The sequence below is a fragment of the Marmota flaviventris genome, chromosome 1 (assembly GCF_047511675.1).
Source record: "Marmota flaviventris isolate mMarFla1 chromosome 1, mMarFla1.hap1, whole genome shotgun sequence".
NCBI classification, from domain to species: domain Eukaryota; kingdom Metazoa; phylum Chordata; class Mammalia; order Rodentia; family Sciuridae; genus Marmota; species Marmota flaviventris.
In genome coordinates, this window is record NC_092498.1 from 55616021 (window position 1) to 55635354 (window position 19334).

The window sequence follows — 19334 nt, forward strand, 5'->3', positions numbered from 1 at the left end:
TGCACTGCCATAGTCCTTTGTATTATAACTTTACTTTGACTTTTATGACCCCTCACCTTACATTTTTAGTATCAGTGAATTTGTCTATTTTCCTCATCATACATTCTTGAAGACTGGGATGACTGTGTATTTATTCATCTTGGTGTTCTTCATAGAATCCAACACAATAAGTTGCAGATGGGCAGATACAATTACAAGTTCAAAAACAGAACTGAGCAAAGATTATATATTGCTTATGTTCCTTTACTATGCAATCCCTTGACCATTTGCAGTATTTCAAGTCCCAGGAGCTGATCCTACAAAAACTGTTAAGGAATACTTGGTTCAAAACAGTTGTAGCCACATTCTATGAAGCAGAAGAATATGCTATTGATTCAGTGTATAAGTCAAAGAAAATCAATTTATGAGAAGGTTTACTGAAATAAAATACCAATTTTCACATACGGTGGGTACAAAAATTTTACCTGACAGCAATATTTTGTTAACATTTAAGAAAGCAAAGCAAGATGGAAAGACAGGAAATATTTTTTAGTTGTAGATAAACATACAATATCTTTATTTATTTTTATGTGGTGCTGAGGATCAAACCCAGTGTCTCATACATGTGAGGCAAGTACTTTACCACTGGGCTACAGCCCCAGCCCCTAGAGTCTTATTTTTAATAATGAAAAAAAAAAAAAAAAAAAAAAAACCATGCTGATTTCTTTTTTCAAATCACTTTTCCTTTCCTGTGAAGGTTTACTATTCCATATCAACAGATCCAAAAGATGTTCTAACAACCAACCATATTCTTAACACTAATGAGAAATTGTTATGTTAGCACATGCCCTCTTTTTCTTCCCAATGTTCCACCAAGAGAGTTAAATATTCAAGATTGTGTGCTAACAGATGGATAAAACATTCCAGGTCCTGTCTTAATGACAGCACGAGACATCTTTCTGAAGTGAAGAATATGATTTAATTAACCACCTGCTGAACTTAAGTTTGAGGGAAAGGGAAGTTACTGTGTAAAGTTCTCTCTCATGAAAAATAAACATAATTAAAGAATCAAAAAGCCAACAGTGAAAATAGTTCTTGATGGTCATTTCTGCTTCTTGATTATGCTATTTGGGGTGACAAAAAAATTACAACTAGTTATTCCCTTGTTTAATGGAAAACTGTTGCCAAAAAGGGTTAATGACTGGACCAAAGTTATACAGTGTATTCTTACAGACTTTGAAAAGTAAAATTCATATGATAGAAGTTAAACTACTTCTCATATTTAGGGTCCACTCTCAAAGTACAATTGGAAATAGTCCATTAATTAGGTAATTCAAGCAAAACATCTACTGCCTCACAACTACCAGGATATTTGGAAGAGAGGTTAAAAAAAAAAAACAATAAAAATCTTTCTCATTATATATATGTATTATACATGTATTATAGAAAATAATTTAAAATCCAGAAAAGTCATTCATTATACATTCCAAAGATAACCGTTTGTGTATTAATAGTTTGGTGTATGTTTTTCCTAAGTGTTTTTATACTAGATTTGCCCAGTTTAATTTCTGTACCTCATTTGGCAATAAACATAAATTGCTAAAAGTTCATACATTTATTATAAAAGTATTTTATAATAAATGTATATAAAAATGTATATAAAAGGTCTAGTGAACATGCACAGCTAGGCAAGAAATAGGCAGGAAGAAAGAATACCAAGGTATTCAAATTAATTATCCTCCTTTAGGAGATCCATCAATCGACTCCTCAAGTTTACAGAATTATCGTTTATTGCTTCCTAGTGTGACCATCAACTTCTAACTGACCAGTCTGCTATATATATTGCTCCTCTTACTCAGAAGAGTAAAGCCATTTCACTCAATTTTCTGCCACTCTAAGTTCATCAAAACATTTAGAGAACTGTGATTTTTATCCTTATTCCCTGGAGCATTCCTATATTCTGTATGCATTTAGCACTCTCCACTTATATTTTTGTGATATACTAATCTATGTATCCTATGTATGTATGTTTAATCCACACATCTGGACCACAAACACTTCAGGAAACAATCTACTTTCTCTTGCATTAATGTCCACTTTGTAAAGATTATAATAGCTTTTCCTTAGGACAGATTATCAGTTTTGCTTGCTGGGATTGTTAATAACACATAAGGTATCCTTGAATTTCTGTCTTAATATCTTCTCCACAGCTTTTCCTCCCGTTCATGGAAGACAAATAGTTTCAGGCTTTGGGAATAGATAAAAAGCTCACAAAAAAGGAAAATAATCACAACTAAGTGGTAATGTAACAAGGAACCATATAGAATAAATTATCAACATTGCATATTCATTTCAGGAAAGTAATCCTATAGAAAGCAAGACTCTTTTTGCTGTTTAACAATAACATTAACTGTAAGAGGAGATAATACAGATGAAGTAATAAAAACTAATAAATCCTTTATTTACTTAACTAAAAGGCTTGGTCATAGATTTTGCTTTAAAAATTAATATACTACAAATTACATATTGCCTACTGCTATATCCATCCAATAAATATACAAAGGCTTCACACACGGTAGGCAAGTACTCTACCACTGAGGTATACCTCTAGGCCTATGGTATTCCTTTTTTTGTGGGGGTGGGTACTGGGGATTGAACTCAGGGGCACTGGATCACTGAGCCACATCCCCAGCCCTATTTTGTATTTTATTTAGAGACAGGGTCTCACTGAATTGCTTAGTGTTTCATTTTTGCTGAGGCTGGCTTTGAACTTAAATTCTCCTGCTTCAGCCTTCCGAGCTGCTGAGAGTGTGGCAAAGCCACAGGTGTGTGGCAAATGATGATTATTTTTAGCTCCAATATATTCAAGGGTAGTAAAAGGAAATTTTATTTCTTTTCAAGGTAGGTCAAGGTGATATGAAGGTATTTATTTAGGAAGATAGTTGAATTAACAGTATTTCAAATAGGGGACTAAAATATTTTGTTTCTTGGTTCAAATGTAAGGTCCCTGTTATATTCTGTCAATACTTAGGCATACTTAATACGCTTTTATATTCACCTTAAATTGTGTTTGCATATAATTTTTTTAGAAAACTGATTTAAAATTTGCTTTTTCCTCAACAGATACACTTTTTAAGGAAAGTATTAGTTATGCTTCATGTCCAATTATTTTGGAATGAATGAATTATTGAAAATGTATTTTAAGGGCTGGGGATGTGGCTCAAGCAGTAGCGTGCTCGCCTGGCACGCGTGCGGCCCGGGTTTGATCCTCAGCACCACATACAAAACAAAAGATGTTTTATCCGCCAATAACTAAAAAATAAATATTAAAAAATTCTCTCTCTCTCTCTCTCCCCCCTCTTAAAAAAAAAGAAAATGTATTTTAAAAATTGTTGATAATTTATTTTGATTATATATATATATATATATATATATATATATATATATATATATATATATTTTTTTTTTTTTTTTTTTTTTTTTTTTGTGGTGCTGGGGATCAAACCCAGGGCCTTATACATGCAAGGCAAGCACTGTACCAACTGAGCTATATCCCCAGCTCAAGTTCACAATAGCTAAATTGTGGAACCAACCTAGATGCCCTTCAATAGATGAATGGATAAAAAAAATCTGGCATATATACACAATGGAAAATTACTCAGCAATAAAAGAGAATAAAAATCATGACATTTGCAGGTAAATGGATGGAGTTAGAGAATATCATGCTAAGCAAAATAAGCCAATCCCAAAAAACCAAATGCCAAATATTTTCTCTGATATAAGGAGGCTGATTCATAGTGGGACAGGGAGAAGGAGCATGGGAGGAATAGACGGACTCTAGATAGGGCAGAGGGGTTGGAGGGGAAGGGAGGGGACATGGGGTTATTAATGATGGTGGAATGTGATGATCATTATTATCCAAAGTACAGGTATGAAGACACAAATTGGTGTGAAAATACTATATATACAACCAGAGATATGAAAAATTATGCTCTATATGTGTAATAAGATTACATGGTAATGCATTCTGCTGTCATATATAAATCAAAATAAATAAATAAAAAATTTGTTGATGAAAGAAAGGCAGGAATGCAAGCAGAGTCAAGGAATTTGCCTCAGTCACTTTGCTTTCTGTAGGAGATATACACTACTATACAACCTATACATCCTTTATTATAAGATTGGCAGCCCTAAAAATTCCTTTTTAAAAAAATATTTATTTTTTAGTTGTAGTTGGACACAATGCCTTTATTTATTTATTTTTATGTGGTGCTGAGGATGGAACCCAGGGCCTTACACTTGCTAGGCGAGCACTCTACTGCTGACCCACAACCCCAGCCCAAGAATTCCTTTTTTAACATAGCATGTGATAGATGTATTCCTGTCCCTGAAGGAATGAGGGGCAGATACTTCTATACACAGCTCAATCACTATTTAATCATATTTACCCTTTCCTGGATGCATGCAATGATTGAGTGTTGCATGTTTCTTTTAATTTCAAGAATAAATACTGGAAAAATATTTATTTATAAGAACAAGTAACAGTTTTCCTGGATGTGTCCTTTGAAATCAATCTCCTTGGACGATAGGTTTTTTATAATATAAAGTTCTATTTCTGTTATAAAAGCTTATGAGACAGACTGTAAATTCCTTAAAACTTAGGCTATCATTTTTCATAGCAGTGCTCTTTCTCAAATACTCCACACTCTGGGATATCGGAGTCATTGTTAAATGGATTATTAAAATGACAGACGAGGTTCTTACACATGACTAAGTAGTCCTGAGTATAAATTAGGTGCTTTGGGATATGTATGCTCTCTTTTAAATCTCTAGAGTGATATTACTACATTGAAGTACAGGAATAGTTTACTAACTGGTCAAATCTAAGCTGGTAATTAAAAACTGATGAAGTTTGGCACTACGATAGAACATTTTTAATAACTGCCTTCAGAATGCCACTTTTCTAATTTGGAACTTATCAATTTACATAAAACTTTGTATTTACAGTTCCACTAATATACTTGGGAGAAAATGTTTCACTTAAATTTAAGAAACACCAAAGGCAAGAAAATTCATATGGAAAATATCTTGGCCTCTCTCAACATCTGCAAATATAAAAGTCTTTACTGAAAACTTTTCAAACACTTTTCACCATAATATCCTAAATTTTTAGGAATCAATGAATATTTTTGAGTGATATTATATATAAAATATATTGCTGCATGAATCTAAATCCACAATTCTAATTGATACAATTTCTTTATTCTTGCTTTCATGAATCTTACTGGTTGAAGAGAACATGGTCGAAAAAATGCCTTCTTTAGAAATGGGACCTTTGAGTTTCTCAAGGTTATTAAGAATATTAAAAAAGTAACTTTGGGTAAATAAGATGTTTTCATAAAATATCACATATCTTGCAGGAACCAAACCAGGCATACTCAAACAGGTAAAATCCGCTTTTATCTCAATACTTTCTCACTTTGAAAGGAGTTATGTAGTCTACATTTCAAACACGGAAGTTGTTGTTTCTTGTTATCAGATTACAAATACAATGCCTATATTATCAAAGAGTTCATTTTCTCCAAACACCAAATTTGTCTTTTAAAGAAATACTCATATAGTATTAAGCTGATTTTTATGTCAGACTTAGGAAACTAATTAAAGCTTCCTGAGAGGGGTCAAGAGAGGCATACAAAGCCTACAGCTTATTCTTGTCTTTTATTTTTGTACCACCTGTTTATAAGAAAAGGAATCAATAACCTTCCTACGTTCATATATAAATACATGACTATTAGAACTTCACAACATGTACAATCACAAAAATGGAAAGTCATACTCCATGCACATTTGATACGTCAAAATACATTCTACTGTCATATATAACTAAAACGAACAAATAAAAAAAGAGATCCTTGGCTGATATAAAAGAAAGTAAGATTTTGAAACAATTTCCTTCCTTCTTTTCCTTTTCTTTTTACTCATTTAAGATGGCTTGGAAATGGCTCCATGAATTCTCTAAAAGGATTAGCAATAACATTTTATGCTAAGTAAAAAAAAATGAATACTACTTTCTTTTCTGAAATGACTACTGCAGAGGGTAGGTGACTACTGAATTTTAATGTAAATGTTAAAATTTTTTTTATCATGTCCAGACTTTTTGTAACTGTAGAATATTTATCACTACCAACTATATGATTCCTCAAATTTGAGCTATACCATACCAACCAAATATTCCACTTTGTCTAGAAGGGTAATTTATTTATTTACTTAAATTTTTTTTTAACTTCAGTTTATTTATTTATTTATTTATTTTATGCGGTGCTGAGAATCAAACCTTTACCAATGAGCCACAACACCAGCCTGGGTAATTTATTTTTAACTTACTGCCTCTAAACTGCCCCCCCCCCCCTTTTTTTTTTAACTTTAAATAAGAAACAGAAAAAAAATGCTTAAAGAATTTTTGCATCATAAAATATCCTGTGAATTTTCATATTATTTATAGAATTAGCTTTTATCTTTGGGCTTTCAATTTAAAATTCAAATTTATCTCGATGCAGTAAATCTCATCCAAAGAATGTAAACAGATGTTTAACAATAACATGTTATTATTTCAAGGAACTTTTATTGTACTGAGACCTACTAAAAGGAAACCTAAACTTACAAATGGCAGAAAATAGGTAGATTCAGTCACCAAATATTCTCCAACTTATCTCCAAATTAAAGTAGAAGTGATTTGAAAAATGGACATGGTCTATGCATTCATATTACCTTGATCCTGACTGGAAGACAAGTTCCCCAGAATCTAGCTAACAGGTTAGGAACAATTGTTCCCATATGCAGAAATGTGCCAGAGGTTAAGCTACACACTTACAACATGAGTTTTCTATAATGACACTGGATTTGGGATGTCTACTTTTCTGTGCTATGCAGCTGCAGGGAATATTATTTTGTATTTTGGTTAGGAAGAAAATACTGTCAGAATACTTTTTTTCTTTTAATGTAGAAGAAACAGCTGTCTTCATGGAAATGGAGTTGGGGATACTCCAATTCAAGCCTACAGTACAATGTATTTTGGAATGGAGCACTTGAATTCTCAGCTGCCATCCCAGATTATTGCTTCTACATCTATCCATCTCTTTCAAGGAATGCTTTCCTTTTATCTAGTGGGTAGGAAATATTAGAACTTGGGATAAGCGATATATCTTTTTGTAACCAAAACTAACTTTAGTGACTTGTTTCTATGAAAGTAGTAATACATGATGATAGAAAAATGGGATTCATTTTACAAAAATGTATTTACAAGCAACTTTTTAGGAACATAGCTCTTCTACTAAGGCACGAACATTTGTATTTACAACACAGATCTGAAACACCTACATGTTTCTCTACATAACAGAACATGTTTCTCTTGGCTGATGCAATGTTTTATCTTCATATTTGAGCAGGAATTTATAAATAGGTCATTCTTGGTATTTTGGCCAAAAGGACATTTAGGCATGAGTTTTGTTTTAGGAAAAACAGTGAAGTGTAACAGCATAAAATATGCTAGTCTTTTCACTTTTTTACATGCACACAAAGTTACCATCTAAAGTCTTCTTTAATTCAGCTTTTAGTTTTTCCTGGTCTTCTACTAGTTTTTTATTTTCTGTTTCCAAAGTGTGTTCTTCATCTGTGGTTTTCAAAATCTATCACAAAAGAGAGGTACAGGAAGAAGTAAGCTTAGATTAAGATAGCTAGATAGCTTATAGCTAGATAGCTTATAGCTAGATAGATAGCTAGATAGCTTAATTAAAGCTCTACTGAATATATTATATAATCTTAAAATCATGTTTGGGAAATAAGGATTAAAATATATTCTGGAACTAAAGGAGACTCAAAATTTTGAAATTAAAAAATAATTTTTAAAAAATCAAGACAAGAAAAAAAAATTTATAGGAAGGGAAACAAGTAATCTATCTAAAGCTATTGGTTTTTATTTTATTCTTTGTCCTTTTAGATATTTTATAATTTTCTATAAGGTTACCATTTTCTTTTGCTAACAGAAACTTGATAATTGACACACACAAAAAATATTTCTTTGTATTATGGCTAAAATATCTGAAATGAAAATAAGAATTTCTTGATAAGGTACAATTAGAATTATGTTTTCAAAATTATTCAGGTAAATAACATGAATCTCTCTTCCTCAATTAAGTGCATGGCACAAATCTAAGGAAATAAGAGGTTGACAGTAATTAGAAAACCATTGTGTTCTGGTTGCAAAGCTGTCCACTCAAGACTATTTTTTTATACAGACAAATTTGTAAGAATATAAAGTTGTCAGGGTGGAGACGAATAAGTGGAAAATGACAGGGCCATATCTATGGCTGGAAAATTCTATCTAATTTTCATTGAGCAGTCCCCAAATTATTTTTACTCAGCAATTAATTCTTTACAATGTTATTTATATTTTGAAATCTATTCTGGCTTTTAGAAAAATTGTAGCTTATCTTTTCTAGGCAGGAAAAATAAAGATCTCAACAGTGAAACAACTGATTAAAATAAAAACATCATGAAGTAAAAAATTCCATAATTTATATGGATACAAACTATCACTGTTACTAGAACTAGGAAGCTGACTTAAAGAAATATTAAGGAATTTAAGTTACTAATATAAATAAATGAACATTTAAAAACTAAAATATGTAACCTCTAGCATGGGTTAGTGGACTAAAAAAAGTGGCAACAACTTAATACTGACAGCTTCCGGAGTCTGGTAAAAGAGCAACTCACAAGAATTTTACACAGACTGAGGTAAGAATTTCAAGGGCAGAGTGATTCATTTTTTAATGTAAGTTGATATGGTCAACAAACAAAACTTACAAATTTCCACTGAGCAATGACTATAGGCAAATATTTTATAATCCAAGGTGCTGTAAGAGAAACATGATTCCTACTCTTAGGTAACTTTAGTAGAAATGAAAAGATGAGCATAAAAACTGTTGCACAAGACCAAATATAGTACTAATGCACTATAACAAAAATTAGGCAGGTCAGAGGAGGAATTAAAGCTCTACTGAATATATCATATAATCTTAAAATCATGTTTGGGAAATAAGGATTAAAATATATTCTGGAACTAAAGGAGACTCAAAATTTTGAAATTAAAAAATATTTTTTTTTTTAAAATCAAGACAAGAAAAAAAAAATTTCTCCAAATCTTTTAATTTGTTGCTTAGTTCAAGTTCAAAACAATTATAGCTGTTACTTCATTGAATTCAGTTAATAAAATCTCTAGTGATTACTCAAATTGGAAAAGAATCACTGAGTTGCAGGAATGTTTATAGTGACTACTTGAATTATTATGGCAATGATTTGGAAAAGTTGGATTTGTGTTAGTCTTGTAAATAAGCTTTCATTACTGCACCTGTAAAATCATCCAAATTTATTATGTGTAACTTCACCTTGGAGACAGACCAGGGACCCTAGAATCTGAAATTCAATAGCTACCAGCTACATGAACATAAGTATTCTCTGTCCCACTCACCTCATCCCACCTTGGTAAGTGACTGGAACAAAAAGTCTGTGCGAGGTAAAACTCTATACTGTTTTTTTTTTTTTTTTTTTTAATTTTAAAGCACTTAAATTAAAAGTGAGTTTTTTTTCTTAGTTTTAGTTTTATTTTTGTAATTATTTCCTTCAACTGAGAGGCAGAACAGAAAAGGCTCAAACTTCATTTTTTTAAAACAATTTTTTTTTAGTTGTTGATGAATCTTTATTTCATTCCTTTATTTATATGTGGAGCTGAGAATCGAATCCAGTGCCTCACACATGCTAGGCAAGCACTCTGAGCACAACCTCAGCCCACTACAAGTCATTTTAATAACAGGATAGGAATTGAGGGCAGAAAACAAAGTGGTTTTAAATGTGGATTCTAGTGTCAGGCTGCGTAGTTTCCAATTTTCTGAGTAACAGAAAACTTGATTTTGTGCAAGTTACTTAGCCTTTCTAGGCCTGTTTCTTCATCTATAAAATGCAGATAATAAAATATAAAACTCACAGGATTGTTATGAGAATTAAGAGAGTTAATACCTTACTGTCTAGCATTTGAAGCAATACTTGACATGTTGTTAACTATTATTTACAGATAAGGAAACTTTAAGACCAGAACACACAAGTAACATCCCAGGTCACATTGCTAATTACTTACTTACTTAATTAATTAATTACTTAATTAATTGCTAATTACTTAACTGCAGGGACTGGTACCCAAGTCTCTTAGATCTCAAGATAATGAGCCTTCTACTACATAATATGCCTCTGTTAGAGAACAAAGAGAAAGTTTTATTTTTCCTTAGCTAATATTTCAAAATCCACAAGTACCTGAAATCAAAGCCATCCTTTATATTTTCACCAATGGCTTTTATTTTATTGGTCAATTAGTTACATTCTGAGCACTGAGAGTATTTTGGTCTAGTTCACAGACTTTCGTCCCACTGTATACTAGCCTTAGTCCTGCATTATCTGTGCTTCATCTGATGATCCAGCACCACTGAATAGGTCTCAGCTATGTAGGAAGCAGGGAACCAGGACAGCATGGAACCAAAGGAAAGGAAAATAAAAAAACAAGAAACTGTGGGAGGTCAAGGAATCAGTGACCATAAAATAGATTTCCTTCCTTTGGGTAACAGACTTGAAAACAATTTCCAAAAGCAAAGCTCCAAAAATATTTTGAGGAAAGTGATTTTTTTTTTTTTGAAGAATAAGGGAAATTTAAGTGCACTAATTATGGTGTACATGGGAAAAGTAACAGTTTCAAAACTTTAAATACTTTACATTTTTGTAGAGTTGAGGAGTAAAGAGAAAGACAACTGAAGATGAAAAAGTAAATGTCCTTACAGTAGTTATAATTCATTACTCTGATATGATGTATATAATTTACAATCAATATGAGCATCCAAGAAGTCTTTTCATAAAAATGAGGCTATGTACTTTTGAATTTAGCCATCATAAGTTAATCAAAGCTTAGAGGACTGTATTTTGTTTTCTATTATTGGGAAATGAGATCAAAGGATAAAAAAATGATGCAAGTAACATTAAAGCACAAAATAAAGTGCTTGACTGTGCTGCTGATACATTCCAAAAAAGAAAATGACATATTGCTTGCTTCTGAATACAGAAAATACCAAAGCAAATTTACAAGACTTTGATAGATCAATGACTTTTTGAAATAGAGCAAATCAAAATATAAACTGGTTCTTGTACTCCAAAAGTTTCCTTAACACATGCTAACAATCTACTCAAAAGAAAGACTTCTGAATTCTGTTTCTACGAACAGAGATCTTTCTTTACCTTTTTTGTTACAGTATAAATGATGCAGATATAAAAAATAAAATATGGGTTTTGAAGATGTGACCATAATAATGGAGAGTCATTACAATTTTTTGCAATTAGTTGTTGCCTCATTTAATAGGTTTTAGAAAGCTTTATACTGTATCACGCATAGCTAACTTATTTAGAATTGATGAAAGGGGGTGCTAATTATCCTTTCTGTAAGAGACTGAACATTAAGATTTAGACAAGGACTTTAATTTTCTATTGCTTGACTCAAAATACTTTATACCTAACTATAACTTGGTGTAATGATAATGACTGTTTGCATTTCTTTAATTCACAAGAGAAAAATAATTTTGGGATGTGGATGTGGATCAGTGGTAGAGCGCTTGCCTAACATGTGTAAGGCACTGGGTTTGATCCCTGGCACCACAAAAATAAATAAATTAATAAAACAAATAAAGTAAAGGTATTTGTCCATCTACAATTTAAAAAATATTAAAAAAATAATATTATTGCATTATTTTAGGAATGATTTCTTCAAGAAAATGTGTTTCTCTTCTCTTTTTTCTAAGGAGAATGAGTGAAACTAATGGGACTTAATATGAACTGACAACACTGAAGTATTGAAACCTGACTCCTAAATTTTAAATTTCTTTAGAAAAAAAGATATCCAAAGTAATTTTGTATCTTTCATTTTTCCATTTGTTCTTTTTGGTCAATGGAAAAAACACCAGTACCTAATCCACACTGAATGTAAGGGGAAGGATAATATAGGATTCTCAAAGTAGGAATATCATTAGCATCACCAAAATAAAGATTTAAACTATTATGAGCAATCATCAATCTACAACCAATGACCTCTCTCTGCTTTTTATACAACCAATCATACTTTAATTGAAAAAGAAAAGGAAACAGAATCACAAAGATTTAGTTTGGGTAATGAAGTAAGATTAATGGTAATGAAGAAATTAAAATTCATAACCTCAGAATGTTTTCTCTTTGAATCATAAGAAATAGGTCCAAAGATATTAATTTACTATGGACGAGAGACGTGAGAACAAGTAAACTAAGAGAATAGTAAAGGTACTTTAGATATAATCATTCTACAGAACATTATTGTTCAACAACAATATCAACAATATTCATATGAACTGTTACAAAAAAGATTAAATACCCTTTTTAGTTTTTCATTCTCTTCCATGAATCTTTTGGCAGCCTTATTAGTATTTTCTGCTTGACTTTTAAGCACTCCTTTGTTTGAGAGTTCTTTTGCCAGCTGAGTTATAAGTGTAACCAGACGTCTCAACACTCTGAGGAAAAAAAATCATAATAATGCATCACTAGATCAATCAGTAACTGTGACTTTAAATCAAAGAGCCATTATCAAATGATTCCCTATAAGGTACACAGGTGTGGGTGGTGGAGAAAGTGATGTTTAAATGGAATATATATATATATTTATATATATATATATATTTATAATGTATGTATATAAGTACATATATATTTAATCCAAGTCTCTTAGTTAAAACAAGCCTGTGTCTTATTCCTTTGAAATCTCTGTTAGAAGACTAGCATTTAGAATAGTTTCAGTGGTACTTTTTTCTCTTATTTTGTTTTGCAGTGCTGGAGACAGAACCTAGGGCCTTGCGCATACAGTGATACTTTTCAAATTATTTTTCTAGTACAGCTCTTTAGCATGAATATCAGACAGTAAGGCCAAAATGAAAACCCATTTTTTTCTGACCAGTTCAAAAAATGGTATTTAAAGGCATTGTATACATTTGACGGAGCCTAAAAACTGCTCATTCACATCTGTTCATGGTAACTTCCATTGTTAGAAATTATAATTGATCTCTTCAATTATTCATTCAGTGATATTTACTGAGGAACTGCTAAGTATTAAACACTATGCTAGGCACTCGGGACACAGCAGAAAATGAATTAAGTCCCTGCCTTCAAAGAGTTTAGGTTCTAGTTGGAGGACAAAAACAGTATTTAATTACAATTGTAAATGATATTAGGAACAAAAGTATATACATGTAAGAGAGAATATAACAGAAGACCTATCTACTTTTTGGGGGACTGATGGCCACAGAGGGCTTCTCTGAGAAAGTCTAAAGAATGAGCAAGGGAAAGGAAAACAGGGAAAGGAAAGGGTGTTCTGGTAGAAGAAATAGCTTGTGTGAAGACACTAACATGGAAAGGAGCTGGCTACACCACAACTCATTTGTTCTAAGAAAGAGTGAATAGTGAAGGTGAGTGTGGCTGTAATGTATGGTAAGTATTAGAAAAGAGTACAAAGAAAGGCTAGACAGAGAGAGACAGGGGCCAGATCAAGCAAGGTCCTATGGAATTAGCAAACCTATAAACAGTAACAATTACTTGCCATTTGGTCATTTCACCTGAGTTCCTTTATGAAGATGTTAGTAAAAAAAAGTCTTCACATATGTGGAAAAAGTGAGAGAGAGAAAGAAACCTAAACAATGTGTTAAAATTGTGATTCAACTTTTTTTTTTTTACTTACAGCCAAAAAAATAATGAAAATCCAGAAATGTAAAGATTTCTTTGAGACCTAAAAAGTTTCATCTGTGTATGTTCATAGGCACCAAGTTTGCTAGTTGAGCTCTTGTCAATGGTATGAATAGAGGCATATTTCCTTACTTCTCTCACAGCATCTATTATAGTAAAAGAGAAAATACTTTGTTTTTAAGAATATAAAATCATTAAAGAAAGAGAAGCAGTTTTAGAGTAACTGATCAAACTTTTTAATAATTGACTTTATGTAGGGGGCTCTCTTTCCTTTTTTAGCACCTGGAGGGTAAGTAAGTAGTGATTGTGATAGATTAGACATTATAGAAATGTCTGTTTAGTTCCTTCATCCATTTTTGAATTGGGTTATCTGGCTTTTCATTTGTCCCCAAGATGTCTTTTGTAGATTTTTTTTTCAAGCTGAGAATTACATAATGGACATTCGTCAGATGATTACATCTCTGTAGTTTTTGGATATATAATACTTAAACTGGGTAACTGATTGGATCAGTTCAATAATTTTGGTAGGTTACCATAGCATTAAAAAAAAAATCCAGCATGGACTGTCATTGGTCATTGTATTGTCTTTCTAGCTATACTACAAACTTTTACCTTTTACTCTATCCTTAAGAATGACTAAAATTTCACCTATTGACAGTAATTTAATGCAATATACCATTACCATCAACTCCAAGAGATGATCCTATTTTTCTTATAGTATTAGCATTTTTTGTAGCTACTATTACTTTAAGTAACTACAATTTTAGAAATATTTAACAGGTTTGTTAAAATGGGATTTGATCTATGGTGGCATATACTATATATCTATATGGTGGCATATACTTCCCTGACTAACAATTGGATTACACCTATTATTGGAAATTTTCAAATAGCTGTTCCTTTGATTTTTTCAGTTCTGACAGGTCTCAGTTCCAGGTGAACTATTTCTTTCTAGTGCAAAATAGATACCAGCACATATGTTTAGTGCATTGTAAAATTAGAATTTCATAGTTAGTTATTCTTAATCACTGGATTCTTTCATGTTCTAGAGAAGGCAACCATCTTAAATGTTTTAAAGCCAAAAGAGGTACAACAAGTTCGAATGCTCCCTTCATGTGACCATTAGCATTCCTGGGGAAGTTTTTGCCACATGAGAAAAGAGATTCCAGTTAGAAAATTGAGGCCACTTTGACAATCATTTGAATTTATTTTTTATAACACTTTGAGACAAAATTCACAGTCTGTTTGAACTCAGTTACTTCTAAAAAACATGGTGATTAATGAAGACTTACAGAATTTGTTTTGATTAAAAACTTTAAAGCCCTTTTAACTTCTAAAATAAAAATTTCAAACTTGCTGAAAACTATCACCAGTTAGAGTGTTCTTAATCTGAAATGCTTATATTCAGAAGTATTTGGGATTTACTCATTTTAAATATTTGCATGTACATGTTAAGATATTTTAAAGTCACATGAGATTCATTTAATTTTTATACAAACCTTATGCACATAGCCTGAAGCCAATTACATACAATTTGCTTGGGTTTTAAAATTATTTCTAATAGGCACATTATAAAGATACATACTAGTGGGATTTGTTATCTCTCTCTATATATGCATATAATTTGATCAATCTCAGTCCTCACCACCTTCCCTTTTCTCTCCTCCCTCAATTTGCTTGCTGTACTGATCTCCCTTCTATTATTATAATGTATTATAGTGTATTATAATCATATACATAAGTGGGATTCATTGTGGTATATTTGTATGTGAATATAGCATAATTTGACATATTTTGTCACCCCCCCCCCGTCTCCCTCCCTCTCGATCCCCTTCTTAATACTCTAATGGTGTTCTTCCTATTTTTGTTTTTCATTTTTGTGTGTGTGTGTTTGTGTTTTGACTCCAACACATGAGGTCAGGTGTGGAAGTTTCCACTGTGGTGTCATGTTGGTCTTCAAAGTTCCAGATTTTGGAATATTTTGGATTTAAAATTTTCAAATTAAGGATGTTCAATCTTTCCAAAAAACATTTATAATCCCATTACATCGATTCAACAATTATTAACAATCTGCCATATCTGTCTTTTAAAAAGTATTTGAAAGTGAAGTTGCAATAATCATGACACTTTACTCCTAAACACTTCAGTATGCATTTCCTCAAATTAAAAACCCATTCCTCCTACATAAATTAGTCATTTTTTAAAATAGAGTTTTGTTTTAGATCTTATTGATACAACTATCCAGCTCTGCAGTTATCTGTGGAAATAGGCATAGATAATATGAGAACAAACAGGGATGGAAATGTTTCAATAAAACTTTATTAACAAAAATTGGCTTCGGGTCCATAAGCTGTAAATTGAAATACAAAAACGTTGCTATCATAAATAAAAAAACCCCAAAAAACAAAAACAAACAAACAAAAAACAAAAACAAAAACAAAACCCCTAACATCTAACAATTACTCTAAGTTCAAATTTTGGCAGTAGTCTCCAAATCTGTGGTGATATCATTTTTTTTTTAAAACCAGGATTTAATCAAGATGCACAGTCCACATCTAAGATTCCTTTTGAGAGTTTAAAGATTCTATTTCTTTGTTCCCTAGCAGCTGAGCCCTTGGATGCTTAGGATACCACTTTAACAGAGGAGTGTATAACTGGATGCCATGAGAAATAGTATCTGGTAACTCTGAAAAGTGGGATATGCATTATTGCATTTTAACCTTCAAATAAAGTAAGAGGTTAATAAGAATCCCTGTACTTCCCTGAAATTAATGCCTTTGTATACAGAATATCAAATGTGTATCAAAATATCAATATCTGCTGATCTCCTCTTGATTTTTAGAAATCCACCCCACCTTTTTCTTTTATCCTCTCTAGCTTCCAAATATGAGAAAAATATATGACCCTTGACCTTCTGAGTTTGACTTATTTAGCTTAACAAGTTCCATCCTGCAAATGGCATAATTTCATTTTTCTTTATGGTTGAATAAAATTCCATTGTGTATATATGCCACATTTTCTTTCTTTAGTTATAGATGGACACAATACCTTTATCTTTATTTATTTTAATGTGGTGCTGAGGATCGAGCCTGGTGCCTCACAAATGCCAGGCAAGTGCTCTACCACTGACCACCAGCCCATGTCACATTTTCTTTAACGATTCATTTGTTGACAGACACCTAGGCTAATTTGGCTATTGTGAATTGTGCTGCTATAAACTTGAGTATCAAAGAGAGATCAATAGAGGAAAGGGAACAATGGGTGGGAGGAAGTGCTGAGGAGTGACCGTGGCCAAATTATACTGTTATACTGTATGTACGAATATGTAACAGCAAATCCCATTATTATGCACAACTGTAGTGGACCAATAAAAATTGTGGCAAAAAATCAATATCTATCAATATAATATATAAATTCAACTACATGCCAATATCAACATCAACATAACTAAAAATCAAGAAATTCATTAAAAAACAACTAGAGTTATGTTTATTCAAAGGAGGGATCAGTACTAGTACTTACCTAGAAACAGAACAATCAATAGGATTATAATGGTAAGAAAAGCCTTGTTCCAAAAAGTTGCAATTTTACCCCAAACATTAAATGAAAAAATCTTCTGCCATCTGCAAAGCAATATAATTACATTAGGTATATATATATATATATTTTTTTTTTTTAAAAAAGGCGGTTTTGAAATACTTTCTAAATAAGTAACATTTTTGTGGTAGTGTGACAAGTAAAAACAAATAGAAGGCTGGGATTGTGGCACAGTGGTACAGTGCTTGCCTTATGTGTGAGGCACTGGGTTCAATCCTCACCACTGCATAGAAATAAATAAATAAAATCAAGGTCCATCAACTGAGTCCAAGGGATACAAATAAAGATAGAAAAAAAAGAAATACAGAAATTTAATATTCATGAATAGAGAACTCTCTCAAATTTAATAATAATCTGACATTTGATTATCTTCTGTCTGGCAGCTTAAAAAAAAAAAAAAAGGCTTTGTTTTTTTGGATACAGTAATGCAATGTTGCCCAGGCTGTCTCTAAAATTGAGATCATCTTGCTTCATCCTCCTGAGCAGCTGGGATTATAGGTGTGTACCACCACACCCAATTAAAAAAAGGAATTCTTAACAGTAAAATGTTGTATTGTTGATCAAAGCTATTTATATCATCTTTCCTAGTCAGAGTGATGACTCAGAAATGACAAAAGTCTATTGGTCCAAAAATTAGCACCATTTCAGGAGTAAGAAGTTTCTCTGTATATTTATTTTTATATAATATACTTTTAATATCTACTCCAAATAAAGATGTTTCTCTATTTTAATCATGAGAGAATTAAAAAAATTGAGGTACTAAATATATAAAAAAGTGAAAAAAATCTTACATAGCTTGATAAATTTTTACGTATGTTTATATCTATGTAATTTACCTACTACCCAGATCAAGATCTGAACACAGAGGAATGAGATGAGGGAAACAGTCTAGGTGGAATAGGCAGTAGAAGTAAACACAAGAGTTAAGAAGGAATGAGCAATAAATGGCAAAGAGTGACAAAATGATCCATCTTATAATTTGAAAGGTAACAAACTTTGTATAAGAGGATTTTAAATTAAAAAACACATTAACTGAGTCCAAAGGAGACAAATAAAGGTAGGAAGCATTAACTACATTTCAAGCAACTTATAATCTTTAAAAATAATTTTAATTTAAGATTACGATAAATTATTCACTGGTAAAATTTGTAAACAACTCTAAATATTAATGACTTGAAGTTGATGCGAAAAGGGACTGATAACAGATGGAACATTTTTTGCCTCTATACTTTCTTTTTATTTAATTTTTTATTTGTTCTAAATTAGTTCTAAGAATATACTTCTATACTTAGTTCTATACTTAGAATTAAGTATTTTTATACAGGTGCTATTCAAATTCTATATTACAAAACTTTTATTTTATATTACAAAACTCTTTTAAAACAAGAACATAAGTGGTAATACCTTGATCTATGTCCAAATGTAAATTCACTTAACCTCATTTCAAAGGTCAATACAAGAGGGAATGGAAGTGACTCTCTATAGGGAACAACCAGCAATTAATAGGAAGACTCAATTCAAGAGCACCTAAACCTTGCTATATTATTGGTTCTAAGCAATCCTACACAGCTATCCTACTTAATTAATACAATTACCATATGAGGCATTATCACTTCAGGAGTAAGAGGTCTTATTATATAATATACTTTTATATAATATAATTGATAGACCCAACCTGATCTTTTCTTAAAATTGGGCATCTCCCCACAAAACCATGAAAAGATAATTTCGGCTTTACTATAAATTACTGCAAATTCTGAACCTGCTTGGAATGCCTGCCTGTGCCTTGAACTCACCCATGCCTGGCTCTCTAGATAGCAGCCCTCTCTGAAACTTAGTGACACCTCATAAATATTGGCCTTCCCTGGCCAGACAACGACCCTCTCTGAGGCTCTAATGGTCCTCATAAA

The 19334-nt window shown here is 31.8% G+C and overlaps 1 protein-coding gene and 1 non-coding gene across 3 annotated transcripts in view; both read right to left on the reverse strand.

Moving 5' to 3' along the window:
* Positions 1-19334, reverse strand: part of Bcap29 (B cell receptor associated protein 29) — a 45097-nt gene that overhangs the window by 22992 nt on the left and 2771 nt on the right. For both annotated transcript variants that reach the window (XM_027926396.3, XM_027926397.2), the window contains exons 3-6: positions 17350-17450; positions 13823-13973; positions 12470-12605; positions 7562-7664 (exon numbers count right to left, since the gene is read on the reverse strand). In XM_027926396.3, coding sequence (XP_027782197.1) covers positions 7562-7664; positions 12470-12605; positions 13823-13973; positions 17350-17450 — 491 coding nt within the window. The remainder of the gene's footprint in view (positions 1-7561; positions 7665-12469; positions 12606-13822; positions 13974-17349; positions 17451-19334) is intronic.
* LOC114085360 (small nucleolar RNA U109) lies at positions 4253-4401 on the reverse strand. The gene has a single exon (XR_003581461.1). It is a non-coding gene; the product is annotated as a small nucleolar RNA U109 (small nucleolar RNA).